Here is a 22,626-nt window from a genome sequence, read left to right as displayed (position 1 = left end):
CATGAGCAGTCGGGTTGTACATAACAGTAGGCTATGAGGCAGACAATATAGGCTATGTACTTCAGTCCAGATCCCAGTTGTGTTAGGAGGGCAAACACAATCCCAAAAGATGCTGTTGAAAAACTTCTCAAAGTCTATTAGCAGGAGGGCTTGTAAAGTTTGCAATTACTTGGCTATAGTGATGGTACTATATTCTCTCAATATGTTGTGCCTAGTAGATCTATTGGGCATGAATCCACTTTGGTCTAGGAGTATGAGATCTGTTATGTTGATCAGTCGATTTACTTGGATCTTGGTTGGTGTTTTGGTTTCACTATTAAGGAAATGGCTTTAGAAGAGGCTCACTGGTCCACTGGTTTGTCTGGCTTTCGCATTACTATGTGCGCCTCCTGGACTCTTGCTGGCAGTTCACCTTTGTCCCTTGCGGTCTTGAACAGGTCAAGGAGAAGTTGGGCCAGGGATGCTGAAATGTTCTGAAGACTATTATGACAAAATCTTGTATAACTCCAACTGTACATTGACAACTGAAACAACCCCTCTTACTTCTAACAGTGAAGTAACAACTAGCACCCGATGCCTAAACACGGAGTTGAACTTGATAGTAGCTGTTCTCCCAGTTGTGCCCAAGCTAACACCCCCGAAACTATGAACCTGATGTATGTAACAACTTACATGTTGGAGTGTCCATACATATGGTTGTATGGTGCTGCCCAATTACATCATCCTGGGAGATGGGCTTTTATGGAAACACACCCCTCCTCTCCGGGAAGCCATGCCCTTGACACCAGATTACATTGAAATAACCACTGTTAATGGTGTTTGTTCTTCTCGACCCATCGGATATTGGTCAATATTCATTCATGTCAGGAGTCTACCTCTCTTTCAAAGTCTGTTTATGCCAAGTTGTATCTCCCGGAAGTCAAATCTTCTCTTTGTTCCTCCCATGGCTGTTAGTTTCAATTTTGTGGGTAATAGTAGCATATATTTACCTCACATCACGCTCAGTTTCAGTTTTACTTGCTCATATGTTTTGCATTGCTTTTGAACTGATTTTGAGTAGTCTGGGAACGTTAGGATTTTCCTGGATTCAAATAGGACTTCTCCCCTCAGTCTATCATTGCGAAGGATTAGGTCTCTATCTTAGTAATTTAGAAACCAAACAATGATCGGGCTAGCTGGGCCACTCAGTCGTGACTTTACAGTCAGTGCCCATGGGCAAATTTCACTACAAAGCAGTGGAAAAATCATTTTCTGGGATGATGGATAGTAGCCATTGTCACTGAAACTGGTCTGGGTCTTTGTTGACGGTCCTCTCTTGCATGCAAAGCTCACGAAGCAGAGGTTGCTCCTTCACGAGCGGCCCTCTGAATCTTCCACTTGTTGGGTTAGCTCTCTGAATGTCCACAATAGCTGAGACACTATGGATTGACGTTCCTGAAATGTGACCTCCAGTTAAGAGATATGCCCCTCGGCTTCAGAAACTCATTTGACTGCATTTCATAGATTATATTGCAAGAGGGTGACATAAGTTCCCACCTCACCAATCTTAGTCTCAAGGTTGGTTATAGAGTCTTGTATTGCTTGGAGGAATAGATGTGGTAAAATGGATCAGTGTGCTTGTTTTGTCTCTGCATGGCCAAGGGTTGCTGGTGCCTCAGTGCTCAGCTGTCCCGTAGGAAGGAATATGGTGTATTTATCCATTTTCTTATACACCTGTGACAGGCGAGGCTCATCTGTGGCCATGAGTCACTCAGTGAGACAGATGTCAAGTGCCACTGATGACACAACTGTGGATCAATAATGTTTAGTGGCTGGTCGGGAGAGGGTAAGTGTAGATGAAGTATGCCAATATCAGTTGCCCAGAGCCTCCCTCTTATTCCGCCGAGCATGATGGCAAGGACAAGGGGAGGAAAGCAAGAGCCCCAGGATGATTAAAACCCCACGTTTGCTGGCAGTAGAGGCCACCTACCGCCCCCTCCTTTTTTTATTTTTATTTTTTATTGTTCTTATTGAAATTTTACAGATACATGAACAGTATCACGGGTCATTTAACAATTTAGTGCACTGACATGTGTGTCATACAGAAAAATAAAAAATAGTCTTGATGTTTACTAAAACATACACCATGGAAATCTTTGCCGAGGTGACTGATGTAATGCTCACCTTAATTGCCAGATCAAGGTTGTTCACTGTATATATCTGGAGCTCCCTAATACTTTTTTGTTTTAGCAGAATAATTATAAAACAATGGTTAAGGTCAGCTCATGTTGTTGCCGCATGGAGGACTGTCAGTGCTCTAAGTCTGGCTCCGTTGTTGACTCCGTAAAATATGCATTGTTACAGCTTCCAAAATATGCACATATTCCTCAGTTACTTGATATTCTGGACAACACTAGCCTCTCACAAATAATTCACCACACTGTACACAAAGTCAGACATACCCTTAATCTTTATCTCGTCAGAGTCACATTAGACTACCTGCTCATAGCCTGGTCTGACAATGCAGTCATCGGTTTTTCCATGCCACATTAAGTTACCCAAGAGCATCTCCACTGTCAGCAACCCAGCCATCTTCTGTTCCAGAAAAATCATCAACTTTTATGAGTCTTCGAAACATCAACAACTCTTGTGACTTTTCACATTCCAATGTGGAAAAGCACATTGGAGTGGCATTTGGGTGCTATCTGCTCTATATAAATAAAATAAATAAACACATCTACAGAGCAACAGCAATCACATCTACAAAGAAAACAATGCCTGAATAGATGAAAGGCCATATAAACATGTGTCGTTTTAACTGCGTAATGAGCTAAAGTAAGGAATCTCAAGTTAATATTATCGAAACTATAAGTAGCTTTCTTGCACTTCTTGATCTTTTTGTTCTTGTTACAACCTGTGATCCCTGTACTATTTGCTTCAACAGGGATGTGGAATTCCTATCGCCCGCGCCCGGGACATCTTGTTTGGGGTCAAGGGCAACAAGTTTTTATGTTTACTTTGTCCTTGGGACAAGTAGGCCCAACCCCCTGCAGCACAAACCCTTTGGCTGCCTGTTTACAGAGAGTTGAACTCTCTGCAGTTGAGGTAATGTGTTTCCAAAAGATAATGCTGTTCGAACTTGTATTTATGGTTCATTATTTGAAAGCCTTCATTATTAGGGTGCGTGCTGTAAATAAATGTTTTAAGGTCACACTTCACTACTGACGTTGGTTCCAGTACAAAAAAAAAAAACATGTACACACATGTTTGAAAAGTTTAGGCTAATAGGCTAAGTATAATGCTCCCAGAATGCTCTCTGATTATATGCAAATGAAGTGTCATTTAGTAAAATGTGTTGATGCATGCTAGTATTTCCCAAAAATATTTCTAATGGAAAATCAGTGTAACCATTTTCAACACGATTATGGGAAGCATAAAAATAAACAAACACTGACAAAGCCAACTGATCTGACATATTTTTATAAGTCTTTTAGTTTCATCAATGCGTGTCTTGTTTTGACATGGCTTTTGTAACACTTTATTGTTGTGGGAGCTACCAGGCCCTCAACATTGTAACAAACATTGGCAAAACCCCCCCAAAAAAGTTTTTGAACTCTTAAAGCACAGTTGCCACCAGCGGCATAACAAAGGCCCCGCAGCCGCCCTCCAGGGGGCCCCGTCAGCACAGCACCTGCCCTGAGTGAGTCTGGAGAGGGGGCTCCTCCATGTTCTTTGCAAAAGGGCACCCTCCAGTTTCGTTACGTCACTGATTGCCACTGTAGTTCCTGACACTGAACAAAACTACTTTGTGTGGCAATATGCTCCTTGTGGAAGAGCAGAATGCAATCACTCACAGTAAAGCCAGCCGAAAGAGAGAGAAATAGAAGTTTAATAAAAACAAAATGTCTTTGTTAACACCAGACCTAATTAGGGACCAAGACCCACATGTAGGTAGCTTTTTGCATGTCGCAAACAGCGACTTTCGCTGTTTGCGACGTGCAAAAAGCACATTGCGATGCACAAACCCAGTTTTGCGATTCAGTAACCTGGTTACCGAATCACAAAACGGGTTTGCGACTCGCAATTAGTAAGGGGTGTTCCCTACCTAATTGCAACTCGCAGTGCAATGTAGGATTGTTTTGTGACCGCGAACGCGGGCGCATACCAATCGCAGTTTGCACCCATTTCAAATGGGTGCTAACACTTTCGCAAAAGGGAAGGGATCCCCATGGGACCCCTTTCCCATTGTGAATGTCACTGTAAACATTTTTTCAGAGCAAGCAGTGGTCCTGTGGACCACTGCCTGCTCTGAAAAAATGAAACGAAAACGTTTCATTTTTCGTTTTTGTTATGCATCTCGTTTTCCTTTAAGGAAAACGGGCTGCATTACAAAAAAAACTGCTTTATTGAAAAGCAGTCACAGACATGGTGGTCTGCTGTCTCCAGCAGGCCACCATTCGTGAGGGGGTCGCAAATTGCGACCCACCTCATGATTATTCATGATGTGGGCATTTGCGAAGCCCTTGCGAATCACAGATGGTGTCAAGGACACCATCCTACATTCGGATTTGCGACTCGCAATTTGCAGGTCACAAATCTGAACCTACCTACTTGTGGCCCCAAATTCTTAAAGAAAGTCACAAAAGTGCACCCATGGTATATGTCGTACCCCTATAAAATATTTGTGAACTGTATTTTAGCGTGGGTAAATACGATGTGAAGATTTGCTCATGTGAAAATCTATTGAGCATTTGCAAGTTCATTTTCCCTCCAGCCACTTTCTTCCCAACCCTGGAAGAAGTTCTAATTCTGCCATTGTCAGGAGTAAATGTCCAACCTTTCTTATTATGGGAAAATATTAGAGAGTAGCTGGTAAAAATCTTTAAAACATGTAGGTTAGTGGGTTGCAGACTCAAAGGCATTCCAGCCCTGGAACTATTGCTTACTGCTTCCTACAGCCCCAGTATGCAGATCTTCAGAAAGGTGGCAAAATAAGGAAATTGCTATAGTAGGAATTGAAATTCCAAGTATTCAAGCCCTACTATGGTAGTAGCCCTGGCATAATCAGAGAGGCTATTAATTGCTGCCATAATTTGTCGCCACACTACATGGCACCAAAGGGACAAGTAGATCTTTTTACAGGACAAGTAGATTTGAGAAGCAACCTGTCCCCTGGACAAGTAGATATTTTAATAAATTCCACACCCCTGCTTCAATCAAAAAATTCTATGGGGATACCCTCACCCATCCTGCGCTGGCCATTAATTCTCCTCATCCTTCCCATAGATCAGACACCCGGTATAATCCTGGGTAGATTCCATATCCTGCGAACCTCAGCTTTAATAGTTCAGCCACACACAGTTACAGCTTTTAAGGGGTTTGACCATAGTGACATTCTCTCTTCAACTGTCTCAGATTTACACATTTGTAATCAATCTCCCAATAATACCTTACTTCTTCACAACCCTCTACTTTTCAGTAGACTTTTTATGGGGCATCCAACAACTTGTGACCATCTTTCCCACAACCTGTGACCACCTTTACCAAATCCCCTCCCCTTTTTACAGCAATATTACTGCCACTATCTCCTTTACTCAACCCAGACTCAGGAGGGTGACCTCAACCCTTCCTCTAAACAATTCCCCCCCCTTACCCTGTGCGGTTAGTAAGTACATTACAGCTGCCTGGCATGTACGTATTAATCGCTTGGGGAAAATTGCTGATGCGGAACTTACTTAAAAAATAAGGACAATATGAAAAAATTACAATGGAATGTTTTAGTCATCAAATCTTAACCACACACCTAGACTGGAACAAAACCCCATGATTAATTTAAATGACAGTCAGTAGGAGATTAGGTGTTTGGTTTTTATGTGTTTTAAGGCCGTAAAGGATGTTCTTTTTTATTCCTCTTATTTCCTTTTTTAACTTAATTTTTACTTATCTTTTACCTTTTTACCGGTGGTTGTTTTGCTTTTATGGTTGAAAGTAACCGAATAAAGCTATGTATTGATGATAAATGATAGGTATTAGGGGGTTAGGTGCTTTTTTTTTTTATTTTATTTTTTTTAAGGAAAATAATTTTATGTGTTTTAAGGCTGAAACATTTGTTTTTTACTTTTCTTATCTCTTTTTAACTTAATTCCTATTTTCTTCTCATTTAATTGTTGGTTGTTTTTGCTTTTATGGTTGAAAGTAACCGAATAAAGCTATGTGTGTAAAAGTGTAAAAATTCAAAAGAAATCCTGACTGGAAAAATGAGGCGTATACTCAAATAGATGATCAAGGTGTATTGCGCCACACACTTCGAAGGCAAGTAAACAACTTCCAGTAACTGAACGTAGGGCTTTACCAACTGTTCATTATACACAATGTGGAGATTGGGAGGAGCTGTATTCTAGAGTCTAAGCTGCCAACTTGGTGTCTAGGGACCATGGGTCTAATCCCAGCTTCAGCACTTGACTTGACTGAAAACTGTGCGGTTTGGGGACAATCACTTCATCTCCCTCTGCCTAAAACTAACTATCTGAAATGTGACCTTGTTATACATATGTGAAACAATGTAATTGTTCTGTTAAAAATGTGTACACCACCGTCAATACAGAGCACTCAGCGGCTCCACAGCTAGGTCTAAGACATACATAAATACACACACAGTGGGAGAAGGGACAGCAGAACTAAATTTCATTTTTTAAACAATAAAAAACATCCTCTCATTCCAAATCACATTATCATAGCTGGCATAAAAGCTGCAGCGGACACATTACCCATAAATTGCTCTTCTACCCATTTTGAAACCTATAACTATCTTGTATCACAGAGAAAACTCGAACAGCCTTGATGGTTAATGTCCTCTCTGAACCACAAATATGCAGCGACGGCTGCCGCAAATCCAAGGGGGGACAAAAAGGATGGGGGAAACAACAAAAATAAAAAATAAAAGACCCTACCTTCTGCCGCCGCGGACTCCTGCTGCCTCTCTCGCCGCTCCTCTTCTTGTGGTATCCCAGCATTCACTGCGATACCACAAGCTCGCCAGCAGTCCTGGCGCTGCTTTCATGCTAAAGCTAGCATGAAAGCAGCATCAAGATTGGTCTGAGCGGCAGTGACTGCCGCTCAGACACAGCCCTGGGGTCTGTGCAGTTTCTCCAGCCTGGCGGTTAAACACAGCAGGGCTGGAGAAACCTAAGTGCACATGTGTGTTTGGCTGCCGGAGACAGCCGGCCAAACACACATGTGCACTAAGGTGCACTCTCTCCTCCTCCCCCTCCCCCCTCCCCCCTCCCACCTCTCGTGGCCGAGCCTTCCCCTCCCCTCCCCTCCCCTCCCCTGTACTGCTGGCTGAGCCAGCAGATGAAAAATTAACCGATAATGGAATTATCGTATCATTTTTCATCTCCTGGCTCTTGGCCAGAGGGCGACGCTTGTCCGCCATTGTGGAGGAGCCACCCCTGCAAATAAGTTACATCAGGAGGGAGCCTTGGTTTCTTAAATGTAATACATCATTGAATTCTCCTCCCTACCTAATCATCCACGGAGAGCCACCAGGATTTCTGTTGTATGCCTCTCCCAAAATCTTCAAATACTATCATCAACTACCAGAGACAATCCACATGACAAACACTAATAAAATCTGTGAATGGAATCCCCCTAGACAATTCCCCCCCCAGGAACATATGACAACGCATAGTTATAGACTTGCATCTTAGCGCCCATATGGGCTATTCTTACTGTCTAATTCAAGCCGAAGGATTTGAATATATTCTCAAAATGGCTTCAGTATTGGCGTTGGGATGCAAAGACATGTTTTAGGATCTCTGAGCACACAAGTGGTGCATTCTCTACCAAAAGTTATGCCTAAACAAGGAACCCTTGCTTGCTGGTCCAGAAGATTTAAACTGAACTTCACTGATGAGGCTGACCTGGGACTGTTTAATGGACTGGAAGGTGGTGAAGAGTGATCAACAGTCACAAGGCAGTTTTTCTATGTCAGAAGAATGTGAACAAAGCGATCTGGCAAGATCGGTTTTGACAAGCTTAAATGAGTTGCCCCACTTCATAGATGGCAGATGGTACATTACTAGCCAGCATTCTGCTAAACAGCAGCAGTAATCACATGCCCAAATGTGCCCACTCAGCATCTGGTGGAGTCTTAGAAGACCTTCAATCAAATGCAACTCTGGGTGCAGAGGATTGAAGGGGTTGACAGGCTCCTACAGTTTTATCCACTCCTCTGTAAAGGGTCACCAGTATACTCATTTGGGTTCTCATTCCTTTCCCGAAGCTCATAAAAATATCTTTTCTACGGATGTTTCACCTTATTGCAACAACCAACATTTCTGAGGACAATCTTTTATTTGAACAGAAAGAAGTACCTGTTGTTTTGGAGTGTAAAAATTACCAACTAATGTGATAAATGCGCTGCAGGTAGAGATCACCAGCTTCCCATTTTTACATTGCATGGACGTGACTCCGAGGAGTTAGAGTGCTTTACACAGAATATTTATGTGGAGTATCTAGTTAAGACTGAATTGCGGAAACACTGAGGTGATATGGGAATATGCAATTAGGACAGTAATGGACAACAACGTAGGTATTTCGTACATTCATAATAGATTTATTTAGTTTCAGGTACCAGAAGATAAATCATTTTACTCAGAAGCAAATGATTGTTCGGTCAGATACTAAATCTGGGATTGGAACTCAGGCCTCCAAGATGTGGTATTAGACAATAAGAAGTGTCAAATATCTGTGTCTGTTATCTACACCAGACAAGTTAAATATTGATGTAAAAAGGATCACAACTCACAGCAAGACAAAGAAAGGATTTGCTTTGATGTTATTCTACTCAAATATGTGGCTCTTCCATTGCTCTTTTGTAAGCTGGAGGTCCCACACACGACATGGATACAAACTGAAAAATCCTAAATTTCATTGGGTTACCCTCGCTATTGGCAGTTGAATAAAAAGGATGCGCTGTAAAAGGAGGTTGTTTGGTTGGAGCAAAACTCTGTACAATTCAGTTATAACCTTAAAATCTACAATATCTATCCAGAGTATTCAATTCTAAAGAGACCACTTTATTCCAATAGCAGCAGTGAAAATATGGTTATATTACAGGATGCCTAGGGAGTGTAGAGCTTTGACCTCAAAACAGCAAATGTTAATTGGAGAAAATCTGAAATCTATGATGAAACATGAACAAGATTATGCTACGCTCTAAAGAAAAACTTAAGTATTTTAGCTCCAGAATTTCTTGGTACTATCCAGTGCGCGAAGGCAAGGTCATTTGTAGGGTTCATGTGGCTATGCAATATAATGTAATGTTCTGAGACTTGTAGTGATCTCATGATCACCAAGCAAATTATGGAGAAAACTGACCAGGGCTTCTGGGCCCAGTCTGACTGGCTTAGGAAAGTAGGATTACATCAACATGGCACTTGAGATAGGCTGGATAAGTCCTGAAACTGCTGGCATTTTGGAAAAAATGGGTGCAGCTACTGTGCTCCAGCAGCAGGGGAGTATATTGCCATAAGGTAATGAAGAGAGCATAGGGAGGCCCTCTCACTCTACCCTTATAATCAGCAGACAGAACAACATATCTATATTAATGGGGAAAAGAGTGGATGAATTGAGATGAATTGCTGTTCAGGCAAGTAAGAAGTTCCACAAGAGACTCACATCATGGCCAAAGACCGTACACCAGAGACCAGACATAGGCTGCAAAGTTTTCTTTGGCAGGGGAGCAGTAGAGAGTGAAAGATGCAAGACAACAGGTTATCACCCTGTAATTCCTGGCCAAATCAACCAATTCCCTAGTTTCAAACAAGCACAGTAGGACAAAGACGAACAGTGGCCAGGACAGGGAGACATTGGCAATGGGACAGAGAAAAATCGACAGGGAGACTCACACGCCACTCCTAAAACAACCAACATCTACTATGGCGTGCTAGGTCACAAGGCCCAGTGCACCCATATGGATGTCTCTTGCAGGGAATGTTTAAGAGTCAGCACTGTCTCAACCGAAAAGCTGTTTGCACTAAGAGGCTATGTAAATAGTGTGATGCTGTTCTAGATAATAAGTGCTGGGGTGGGATTCAGTGTACTCTAGAATCAACCAACGATTCAATTTTCAAGAATAAGAAAAAATATATGTGGCTTACCTGCCAAATACAAAGTGTGAGCATTTTTATTTTCTGGCACTTTATCGGATCTCTCACATGGCTGCATTCCCAGAAACTTCACAATGTTACCGACGGCCTCTAATTGGATATATAAAACAAATGACAGTTAAATCTGTACAATCTGAGTAGCTGTAGACAAAACTCATGCACACCAATGCTGTGTCCACAAGTAAATACATAATGGTGGAGCAGAAGCTCCAAGTAGCCAGCTACCAAGGGGTGCAGTTTTTGACTGATCGCAAGATCATTCCAATCAAATACAAGTAATTTTAGATGGGTTGTACCCATAGAAATTGCTTCTATTTACAGTGAAAATGAACAAGGTTACTCACCTTTGGTGATGCTGTTACTGGTGTATATTGTATCTAAATACAGAAAAAGGAAAGCAAAAAACTGACATCAGCACTCAAGAGTGACGCATAAATGGATCCACTGTCACTTCTAGAGTGGTACGGAGCCAGGTCGGAGCCGCACGGCACCCCTAGGGACACACGCACTCTTGAGACAGTTTCAAGATCCAGTGTGGTGTCTGGTGAGTATTCCAACGTGAGGAGGCTGTGGTTAGCGGTATCAATCAGAAAGACATGATTTGCTAATGATGTATTGTAATGGTCTCTTTACTGCTGCTTCAGATTTTAAAAAAATAACATCCTATACATGATTTGTCAGTGTATTTACTCATGGCATGCAAATATAGAGGCATCTCTCTGTACATTCAGCAAGGGTCCTGATCGTCCAATGAGTAGATAAAAAAAAAAAAAAGATGTTCTAAGAAGGACTCCACCATCAACATTTGGACAGGTAGTGTGGAATCTCAAAAGGTTAACAAGAATTATTTACTTTGCTTGGCATATATGTGAACAATCGGGGCTCCAAAATAAATAACTTGATTGGCTACAGATACTGTTGCGAATGAGAAGTGTTATTTCCTTCTGATGATAGTGTTAAAGTAGTGGTGCTGGTAACCAGTAAACTGAGGGAGGAGAGCAGGCGTGAAAAGCCACTGAGTTCCAGAATTTCTCCTCAATTCAAAGAGTCAGAAGGGACATTTAAATGCATTTTTTTTTTTAACTGAACACTGTAGAGGAAAACAACTTTGGAGCACCAACCCGGATTACCTTTCATAAACGACTCATTAATTTAAAAAGGCAGCCATTTAAAAGTCACATACCGAAAAGAAAGATATTCACCCTAGTGATTTCTGACAAACTGATTAGCTTTGAAACACATCTTGTGCCTTATTGCTTTCTCAATGCAAGTGTGTCTTTTTGTGAGAGTGAGGACATTGGAACAGACAGCCCTCCTTGCTCAGAAGTGGAAGTAAGGCAATAACGGATGATCATCATTATGTGGGACAAAGTACCCCCTCACCCCCACAACTAACTATACCAGAGATACTGCAACTATTGCAAGGTGTGGCACCAGAATATCTCCATCAGAATCTCATCTGGCATCAATATTGCATCCCAAATATGGTCTACAAGACATTGGCCCATTTGAGTTAATAATAATGATATTTGTGTTGAGGATGTTTAGGGTATGATACCCATGTCAGACAATATTTCTGTCTATGCTGTTCCGATATGCAATCTGCTTACAATATTCTCATTATATTTATATGAAAAGTGCTGTATGCTTTGCAACACAAACTAATGTAGTACCTTAAACGGAATACACAAGGCCCTTGTCAGGGCTGTAAATATCTCTGTAATGTGTTTGAATAAGGCTCAGCAGAAAGGAATGACAATTACATTTTTTTTTTTAAACTTTTGGAGACCCCTCAGGATTCAGAATTTCTATCTGAAACATCCACAGCATGTTAAAGTAACAGAATTCTAATTTTTACATTTCTGCGAACATGTCTGCAGAAAACACCATCAAAATATTTGTAGCACCAATCACAGAAGTCAACAAAACTGCACATGCTGAATACACATCTTGAAATAGAACTGCTATTTTTGCGCAGAAATGGCACAATCCCAAAAAATCCCACCAGAATGAAGAAAAGTCAGTTTAAAAAAAATGTTCACAGAAACAAATCTATACTAAGGACAGGCTTCTGAAATGTCTGTGGAATATTTTAAAGAAGGATGTTCCCGTTTGGAGTAATATAATTTGACTGCAAAATTCTCAAGATTTCTGCAGACATGTCAATTAAACATATTGTACAAATCCTCATAGAAGGATTCACTGGAATTTCCAACAGGATTTTAGAAAAAAAACATTTCTTAGGGAACTTTTTCAAATCTCCTCTATGATGATACTCTTTTGATGGAGGCTATGAAAGCAATAAGACATATGCAGAAATCAGTGGAAAAATAGGTTATATTAGCTCAGTATAATCCAAGGGGAGTTCTTTTTTTTTCTTTTTTTAAAAGAATAGTGTTTACGTTTTCTGGCACAGTAAAATCTTGGAGAAGGTTCAAGTTCTCCATTTTGGCTATAGATTAATTAAATTTGAAAGCACTACTTATTTTGAATATTTTTTCCTTGTGGATTAAATTTCCAAAAGGCACAGGAATGCTGTACAGAATAAAGTCAACGGAAAACTCTGAGTAGGTACTAAATGCAAGAAACAGCACAGTTAGATAGGTACTTTAACAGAAAGTCTCTAGGTATTAACATGTGTGCATTATTTAAAGAGAATGAGCCTCTCTATGTACTATGCCATAACACTTTGTATACATAAATAAAGAGAAATCTCCCTTAAAAAGAAACTACCCAATATATTTTTATGTGCCACAGCCATACATTATTGAACTTGACTGGCTTGTTAATGCCTACAGTCCAGGCATGCAAACCTGCTTGTAGACTGTAGTGGCCTTCTTTTAAGTGCGAGGTGGTAGCAACATGGAAGAACTACATTCTAATGACACTTACACAACATTCTCACTCCATTTGGTAGGCTGAAATATTTTTTGAAGTAAACCATTTTCCTTAATGTTTTTTCCCTGATCTGTCTCTCTGGTGCAGAGATCACGTCACACCCAGAATGTACAAAAAATCTCTTCAAAATTACATCAACAGTATCAAACAGAATTGGAAAACTAAGCAACTCCTTGTAAGATTTCAAATAACCCATTCCCAGGTGGTTAGCGTCATACAGGACCAATATTATGAGATGGCTGATGGACCCTTAAGTGCAAACTTTGGGCCTAATTTAGAGGAAGGTGATAATGGGACTTTTGCCAAAAATTGGTCAGAAGCCCAGTCTGGTGTTCTCTTTGTCCCTATGCCCTAACCCTATTATGAGGTAATAGGAAAACTACATTCAGGGTGATGGAGGAGCCAATATCTCTACGATGGGGAAAACCATTATGGCAGTCATGGTGCTGGTGATGAACTTGGCCACACAATTTAGACTGAGTAACCTGCCACTATTTCTGCCAGCATCAAGAGGGGTATTTTCACAGAAAGAGGAGCAGCAGCAATTGATCAATCACTTGGGTGGGGGCAGGAGTCACTGGAATTACAGAAGTCACTGAAGCACAAGTGGAAAAGGTGCTGGCAAACTGGTGATATATCTTTGCCACATCTGCAGGACAAGCAGAGACAAAATAACTAACAGCGCTCCTCTTTTCAACATTTTACCCTATGACATTGGTAAAAGTTTGGACTGATGTTCATATGGCCACACTACAAGACACTACTATATGGACTCCCAAAGCAGACGTGCAAGTAGGTTAGAAAGACTGTGCAACTACATTGATAGAATTACTATATTCTTTTTCACTTTAATCCTAATTTCTGTTCTGGCTTTCACGCCACCCTGTGCTGGTGATGCTAGTCTTGAGTTTAAGAATGAAGACCTTTTATTTGCTGCAATTATAGTTCTACGTCATAGGCATCTTCATCAAATTAATACACAACCTACTCAACTCCCTCTTAAAGACAGGAGAATGGATGCAAGAAGTGAATAAGATTGCTACTTATAATTAGGTGACAAAATGAATTAAAACGTGCACTCTGGGACAATGAGGACAGCCATAATTGTTAACTATGTGGCTTATACTTAGGTTCCCATTCGTTCTCTCTAAAGAGTTTAGAGTCTGGTTCTTGTTACAATTAGCTACAATATCAATTACAGAAAGAGAAAGCTGCATCCAACTGGCAAATCATTTTTTTTGGAGAAAAAAAATTAAAATGTGCTCTATGCTCCCACTGTCCTCAAACATAGCTAGTTTATGAGCATTATCCAAAGATGGAGTACGCAGAATCACAGAGAACACGTGGTGAGGACAAATGCCACAGTGAACAAAGTTTTCGTGAAAAACATTTAACCCTTTCAGTTCCCTCTTCAACAGGGAGCCTGCAGGATGCCCCTATGATATTTAATTTTGAAAGTGTCCCCCCTTCCGCGCACACCTACCCCACCCTCCAGAACAAGGATGTGTTTGTCCTTCATCAGGGGAACAATTTTTTTTTTTTTAAATAAAGCTGCAGGTTGTATTTTAAAAAGTGTATTTTCTTTTGCCCTATTAAAGGGCAAACTCTTCCTTGTTCTGATGGGTGGGAAAGATGTTCACCAGTGCCCACTCTTTTCTGGGAACCAGTAAATTCCTGAATGAGGTGCTCTGTGTTCACACCTGGATTGCCTGAATTAGTATGCATGCATCATTACTAGTGATGTCACACACACATATCGGATGGGCCTGGGAGCGATTCCTTAGTCCCTCCTGGGTCCATCCAGGAATTGAACTGGTGACAGGAACAGGCAAAATATGTGACTATCAAAGTCAAAATAGTGTCTTTACATGGTCAGAATTCTGGTCTATTCCTCTCCTGCGCACTATGCCTACCCACACACGAAGGGTACCATTTTTATTGATAGAAACATGGAAATACTGGCTGGTAGGACTTTTGCCACTTGTCTGAGGTTCTGGAGTTATCAGTAACAGAAAAGGGAAGAATTATGTTTTTTTGAGCCACACTTCGACATTTACAGGGGATTCTGGTTAATAAAACTTGTTCGGATTCACACAAAACAGATCACTGTGGATTCCCTAGGTATCTAATTAACAGTAATATCTGGGATTAGTAGACATTCCCTTATGTCTTGTGGGCGAATTGCTGCTCAAAGCCTTGGAAAACCTGCACATGCCTGATTGACACTCATAAGACCGAGGGGAACACAGATTTTGGTCAAGCCTTGGGAGGGAAATGTTCTTGTGTGAGGACGAATTAAAGAAACAACCACGTTTGGGGGCAAGAGAATCTTTAAAATATGATGTCTTGTTCAGTGAGTTGCTCCGGTCAGCCAGTCCGGGCGAGGGCGGTCCGATACCAGGCAATAGAACCCTTAGGGAGAGTACATAAAAAAAATGGCTGTGGTATGTTTTCATACAGTGCAGGGGTGAACTATGTGACCAAAGAAATAACGATACTCTAAAACAGGATTTCCTCTGCTGCTGCTTTACAAATGTTCCAAATGTGTGGACTTGTTGGCATCCTAAACCCATAGAAACCCCTCCAATAACTGGTACACCACTATAAGGAGACCGAGTAGAACAAAGCCAAAGGTCTTGTCTTGACAGGCATCTATTACTGCACGGAGGAGACGAGGGAATTACCAAGTTGTGGAAACTAAAGCTAAACATCTCAAGTCACGTTCAGCGCAATCTTCCAGCCCGTCGATCTGGGCGAGGGAGTTCTGGCACTGTGCACACACAAACGTTACCATGTGTAGATGTTAAAAATATATGGCTGTGCAATGTTTCAATACAGTCTGGGGGTAATATCTGTGACCAAAAGATAGGTACCCTGAAGCAGGGTTTCACCTGCAGCTGCTTACTCATGTTGAGAGCTGCCCTGCAGGACACCCTGAACCTACAGAATACACAGACATGTCCAGCCTCCTGCACGGTGGAGACCAGGAAGATTAAAGCTGGCCATCAACTCTTGTCAGGGACTCGTTCCTACGTGAGGGAAACTGGACAGAGTTACCAATATTTGGAAAATCATTTGCTAGAAATCTGGCAAATGTTGTTCTCTGAGTATTCTACTGTCCATCAAGTCCGGGCAAGGGAGCTCTGGATTGCACTGATTAATTCTTTAGGTCATAAAATGTTAGAAAAGATATCGCTTTTATACTTTCCATAGAGTCCTGTTTGAAATCCATCATCACATGAGCAGTCCACAAACTGCAGTTCTGCAATAATTTCCTGATATGCGCGAATACTACATACTTGATTGAGTAGTCTATATTCCCCAAGGAAACCCACATATATTTGTATTGTTGGACTCCAGACATTCAAGGCAAACATTTATTTGGTTAACGTTTCTGAATTTATGTTCCTTGATATGGGAGATACATCAAAATAGTGCGTAAATGTGTTCAAAATGAACTTTGTTTTTTACAATAGCGTCAGGCTGTAAAGGATATTGTTCCAGGGTTTGCACCAGTACAATCCCTGAATATGCCATAGTAAAATACAGTTTTAACAAGAACAAACAAATTCATGTGCTTTACAAACCCAAGGCTGATTATATGAAAAATGTTCCAGGACAGAGGTGAACTAACCCACTGGCAGTGAAAGGGTAAATGTAACACAACACAATAGGTGAAATAATGAATTCCTTCCAACTATTTGCAACTCATGGACTATTTCAGAAAACTGACACCTACTTAATCTCCAATCACCAAAACGATTGTGAATAGTTATTTACCTTCAAGAGTTTTGATGGAAGACAATGTGAATGTTTCTTCTTTTTCAAATTCATCTCCAGTCTCATCCCATGCTGCTCCAAAGTTGGGCTTCAAGACTTTCTGGATGTGGTCTGCAACAGTCACCTCTATGTCTTCCAGCTGAAGGTAGTTCAACACAATTAGTTGAAACATCAGACATATCAACATTACTTTCTAATGCACTCTAAAAAGGTTTCCGCTCCTAGGCTGGTACACAAAATTAAAATGTCTAGATAGTCTATCTCATAACTCTGTTGATCTCTACATTTTAAAACCTACATTAACATAGGGTATTCTAAGCCTCTCACACGCCAAGATCCACCACTGTTTTGGCATATAATGCTTACAACTCAAGATGAGGTACTGAGGTGCTTTTATGGACAAGCAGCACATTACTCATGGGTACCAAGTGTTATTCAAAATTACAGGCATTCTCTTAAAAACTGATTTCTCATGCAAGTGTGTGCAAGTAGTTTCTTTCACAGATGAAGGCTGGACAGGTGTATCAACAGATTAATCTCGGTGTCGGTGAACAAGATAAGGATTATTCATGTTACTCCAGCTTTCAGCCATGAATTTAAATGTTTCTCATGCAAGTTTGAGCAGATAACGTTATTCATATATGGAGCACGAAGGATATGTTTGAGTTGGGTGAACCTATAATATTGTGTGTGTAAGAGCTCCTGTTTCTCTAGTGACTCTCCAAAGGGCTTAACAGGGCCATTGTCTGTCTCCTACTCTGGAGATGCCTCTCAGGTCCCAGTGGACACTTCCCTGTAGTTTACACACCTCTTTTAATGTGGTTCCCTACTATAAGGGGGTCTTCAGCATGAGTCTGGCCCTTCACCCAATTTGGTTACTGCTGTATGCCATCTTGTCAGGTGAGCTGGGCAGAGGCAGGGAGACTGTAAATCCATATAAACATGACTCTTCCACTTTTGGGTCAATGGGGAGTCAATATATTTAAAGGAGCAGAATGATTTCCTGATGAGAAGAAACACATGTGGAGTGTTTTCTGTTGTCCTGATTGCCCCATTGCTATCCAACCCCCTCCCCAAATCTCATATTCCTTTGTTCTTTGAACATCTAGAGCCTGACACTCAATATTTGGAACTCTGGTTTTCCACTTGTGGCTCTCTTTTGGGGGTACAATGCTTTCTGCTGTTTGGTATCACCAGGAGGAGTTTTTTATGACAAAGACTTGTCAATCACTTATTATCTTTTTGTTTGGCACAATAATGGCTTCTGTCCAGATAACAATGCGACCAACAAAGTGGATTCGGAAAAGTTCACCCTCACCTATTTCTCTCCGAGAAGGAGATTCTTTAATACCTGTTACGTTCTCTTGTTACAGAAAGTCTCCTCAGCAGAAGTTATTAATATAACATAAATAGCAGGGAAAGAGCGAGAGGAAAACGGCCTCCAGCTTTTTAATGGTGGACATGTACATTCGGATTACGCTCAGACCTCTAGAAAGGCCAACCGCGCACAACCACAGATGGAAAAAAGGGAAAGCAGCTGGAGCTCTCACCAATGTTTATAACACAGGAATGTTTAGGCAATAATCCTGTATCAGCAAATGTATAACAGCTGCTCCACTCTTCAGTGATGTCTGGACATTGAAACTCTACTTCATTAGATGTCCGAATCAAGACTACACTTTGAATGGCTAAAACAGATCCCTCAGGATCGATAAATTACCAGGGCTGTGTTATGAAATAATATGGATTCATCTTTCTGTGAGCGGCTGAATCCTTTGATAAACAATTATGAATAAAGAGATTATCAAACTGTTGTTCAGCGGGCACACCTGAGAAAAAGCTGTGAGTAAAGTGTTCAAATACATTTTACTAGAAGTAGGAAAATTCAAATATTCCCTGTGATTTTTGGTAGGCTTAATTTGGCAAGCAATATTATTGTAGGTTTCTCTTTCAGTACTTGGTTCATTATGGCTGCACTATTTTTATATAATGTGCTATCTTGTTCTTCAGCTGTCTATGATGTCTTGGACTCATGAACTCACTTCTGCCTAACTTCTACTTTGGGAAGAGGGCAAGGCTTTCGCTATTTTGTTTCTTAAAACAGAATTACAAAGAAAAAACAGAGGGCACACAAAACATGCTTGTGCTGTGAAAATTGTGAGAATGCTTACCACATACTCATCCTCATAGCCTTCTTCTTCAGCCTCGCCAGTATTTGGGTCACAGTCCTTGACAGTGAACTTCATCATACAGCTGAACGTACAGGCCACTGATGGAAGACACAGAAAGGAAGAAGGGTGTCCTTAATTTGAACTAAACAGCAATTAGGTACTTTAATCTTTACAAACAAAAACGTAAGATACTTTCCTATAAATTAAGCAACGTTTTGAAGCCTGTGCTTCTCTCAGGCGGACACCGTTGCCAGCCATATACAAATCTCAAAGAATGTAAAAGCTGGTGCTTAAGACACCTTATATTGGAAGCAGCCACATGGAAAAGTAGATGGGAATATTTAAGAGCCATGTTTCCTCTGTGCTGCTCACCACTTGTCTATGCAAGCTAACAAGCAACTGCTCAGCAGATGGCAAAGAGCATTGTACCTAGAATTTCACCGTGGAGGCACTTTTCTAGTGCCCTGGATCAACAACTGATTAGTGGGCAATGCACATGGAGGGCACTGGTGGACTTTAGATACTAATAACACTGAATTCCAGTTGGAAAGCCAAATCACTCTTGCTGTGCAGTAAACTCTTTGTGCGTGGGAAGGTGGGGAAGTCAAGGCTTACTGCTGCAGCTGGCAGCATGCCATGAGCTCAAGTATGGCAGAACAAGAAGACCCAAAAACACAGCATCCAGATGCAGCTCTATCTTTACACAAATAAAGACTTGTTCATTATTAAAGGAAATGCACAACGATAAAAATCATGAAGAACAAAACAAACCACAAGGTTCGATTAATTTCTGGAGTCAACATCACGTCAAACAGTTTTGCAGTGTTAACGAGGTAAGGAACTAAAATTTTATCTAAACCCAGGCATATGGACAGTATATTGTGGTAAAAAAATCACAAGTTGTCGAATATCTTCAAAAACCTCCTAGATCAGTCCTTCACTATAGCTTTGTTTACAATCCCCAAGCCAATATAAAACAAGTTAATAGACAAAACGGTGAAATACATCAAAGTGCCTTTTATATGTCCGGTATTTGTTCTACTTTCTCAGCCTCACCACACACAAAGCATAATGCAGCCAGGCACTCCTTCAGAGTGCTAGCTTTGTCCCCTGCACTGAGAGAGATCAGTTTCTAGAGTGCTGTTTCCGTGTGTGTGTAGCAGAACTTTTCTCGGCATTCATACAAACAAAACACTCAGGCCCTCATTACGACTTTGGCGGTCTTCTTGAAAGACAGCCGAAGCCGCTACTGCCAGCATACCGCCAGTGCTGGCGGTATATGATGCCTGCCCTATTAGGAGTTTTCCACTGGGCCAGTGGGCGAAAACATCGTTTCCGCCCGCTGACCCAGCGGAAAACTCACCACAACATTGATGCCAGCTTGTAATCGAGCCGGCGGCAATGTTGTGGAGCGTCGGGTGTGACAGCACTTGTCGCACATTTCACTGCCCGTAATTCGGGCAGTGAAATGTGCGACGGGGCTGTCCATGGGAGCCCCTGCACTGCCCATGCCAAGTGCATGGGCAGTGCAGGGGCCTCCAGGGGGCCCCCCGACACCCTCTTTCCACCAGCCTTTGCATGGCGTGAGACTGCCATGCAAAGGCTGTCGGAAAGGCGACCGCCGAGACCTCTAGGTCGTGAGACCGCCACACTCTTAATGAGGGCCTCAAGCTCCAGGTGGCAGTGTGAGAGGTCATTTTGAGAGCTGGTATGACTTTAAATGCACTTGTATATAGACATACTTTCTGTGGTCCTGTTTTGACTTCCTATGATACTTCTGAAATTGTTCCATCTGAAATGTAAAATCAAAGGAAATGTTTTCACAAAGAATTACTGTAAACTATAACTTTTTTTCTTTACTAATTATATTTGAGCCACAGTGTTTTTACTGACTCCAGTAAAGAGCATTGTTAGACCTGGCAGCTTTTTGGCGTGCCTCCCCTTTTTTTTTGCCTTCTGACCTCCTGTTTTTATGGTTTACTGGACTCTTGTTTTCTTGCTGGTTTATTGTCTCTGCGCACTTTACCACTACTGACCATTGCTAAAGTGCTCCCTGTGTAAATTATACTGTTGATTGGTATATCCATGATTGGCATATTTGATTTACTGCTAAGTCCCTAGTAAAGTGCACTAGAGGTGCCCAGGGCCTGTAAATCAAATGCTACTAATGGGCCTGCAGCACTGGTTGTGCCACCCACATTAGTAGGCCTGTAAGCAAGCATGGCTCAGACTTGCCACTGCAGTGTCTGTGTGTGAAGTTTTAAACTGCCAATTCGACTTGGTAAGTGCACTCACTTGCCAGGCCTCAACATTCCCTTTTTGTACATGTAAGGCACCCCTAAGGTAGGCCCTAGGTAGCCCCATGGGCAGGGTGCAGTGTATTTGAAAGGTAGAACATGTACTGGTGCGTTTTACATGTCCTAACAGTGAAATACTGCCATATTCTGGTTTCACTATTGCAAGGCCTATCTCTCTCATAGGTTAACATGGGGGCTGCCTTTAAGTAACATTAAAGCGCAGATACCCTTTGAGGGCAGACAGAAATATGGAGTTTGGGGACTCTGAACTCACAATTTAAAAAAAAACATCTTTTAGTGAAGTTGGTTTTTAGATTGTGAGTTTGAAAATGCCACTTTTAGAAAGTAAGCATTTTCTTGCTTAAACCATTCTGTGACGCTGCCTGTTTGTGGATTCCCCGTCGGGGTTAGTTTGACAGTTGGGCTGCATATCCTGACGGGCCATCTGAGCTGGAGTGGAGGGAGTAGTGGTCACTTACACCTGAAAGGACTGTGCCTGCCCTCACACAATGCAGCCTTCAACTCCCTGGTGTGCGTCTGGGGCCTGGCCTGGACAAGGAAGGATCTTGCAAACACTTGAGACTTTGCTTTGAAGTTTGCCAATTTCAAAGGCAGAAAGGGGTATAAGAAGAAGACCCAAAACCCTAGACTTTTAGAATCTTTCTGGAATCAACAGGAACCTCTGCCAAGTAGAACGGCTGAACAGCTGGATGAGGAGTACTGTCCCTTTGCTGTGTTGCTTTGCTGGACTGCAGTTGCTGCTTCTGCCTGAAAAGAGTCCAAAGGGTGAGCTTTGCTGCATGTCCTGCTTGAGAGAGTTCTTCAAGGGCTTGGAGTAGAGCTTGCCTCCTGCTGGAAGTCTCAGGGACACAAAAGACTTCAGTTTCCTTGACTTGCAGCACTGGAAACTGTGTGTTTTGTGTTGTTCAAGAGGAGAAACCACTGCAATGCTGCCAACGATGCTGCTGGCCTGCACCGTGACCTGCTGCCGCACGGAGCCGCACTGCCCCGCTTCACACCGCGACCCTATTCGCACCAACTGCGTCATTGGACGACTTCACTGAGCCACTGCTCGCACCGCGACCATTGGGCCCTGCACTCCGGCATGGCCTGCTCACACCACAGCCTGGGAATCCCCGACAACGCTGCTCCTGCTGACACCGACGCCGCTGCCTGCATTGTGGCCTGTGGACATAGCTTGTGAGGTACACAAAGCACCGTCCCGCATCACAGCCCCGGTCCACCGACGCCAGTATCATCGACTTCAGTGTTGTCACCAGGCATCCCTGCCCACACCGTGGCCTGTGGACACCGCTCGTGAGGTTCACG

At 42.0% G+C, this 22,626-nt stretch overlaps 1 protein-coding gene across 1 annotated transcript in view; it reads right to left on the bottom strand.

Moving 5' to 3' along the window:
• COPG1 (COPI coat complex subunit gamma 1) overlaps positions 1–22,626 on the bottom strand; it is a 175,560-nt gene that overhangs the window by 12,243 nt on the left and 140,691 nt on the right. Inside the window, exons 21-23 of the mRNA XM_069206229.1 lie at positions 19,001–19,098; positions 16,830–16,968; positions 10,143–10,241 (exon numbers count right to left, since the gene is read on the bottom strand). Coding sequence (XP_069062330.1) covers positions 10,143–10,241; positions 16,830–16,968; positions 19,001–19,098 — 336 coding nt within the window. The remainder of the gene's footprint in view (positions 1–10,142; positions 10,242–16,829; positions 16,969–19,000; positions 19,099–22,626) is intronic.

This window comes from Pleurodeles waltl, chromosome 9, assembly GCF_031143425.1.
Source record: "Pleurodeles waltl isolate 20211129_DDA chromosome 9, aPleWal1.hap1.20221129, whole genome shotgun sequence".
In the NCBI taxonomy this organism is placed as follows: Eukaryota; Metazoa; Chordata; class Amphibia; order Caudata; family Salamandridae; genus Pleurodeles; species Pleurodeles waltl.
The sequence above is the reverse complement of the archived record's forward strand: the minus strand, read 5'-3'. Positions and strand labels throughout refer to the sequence as shown.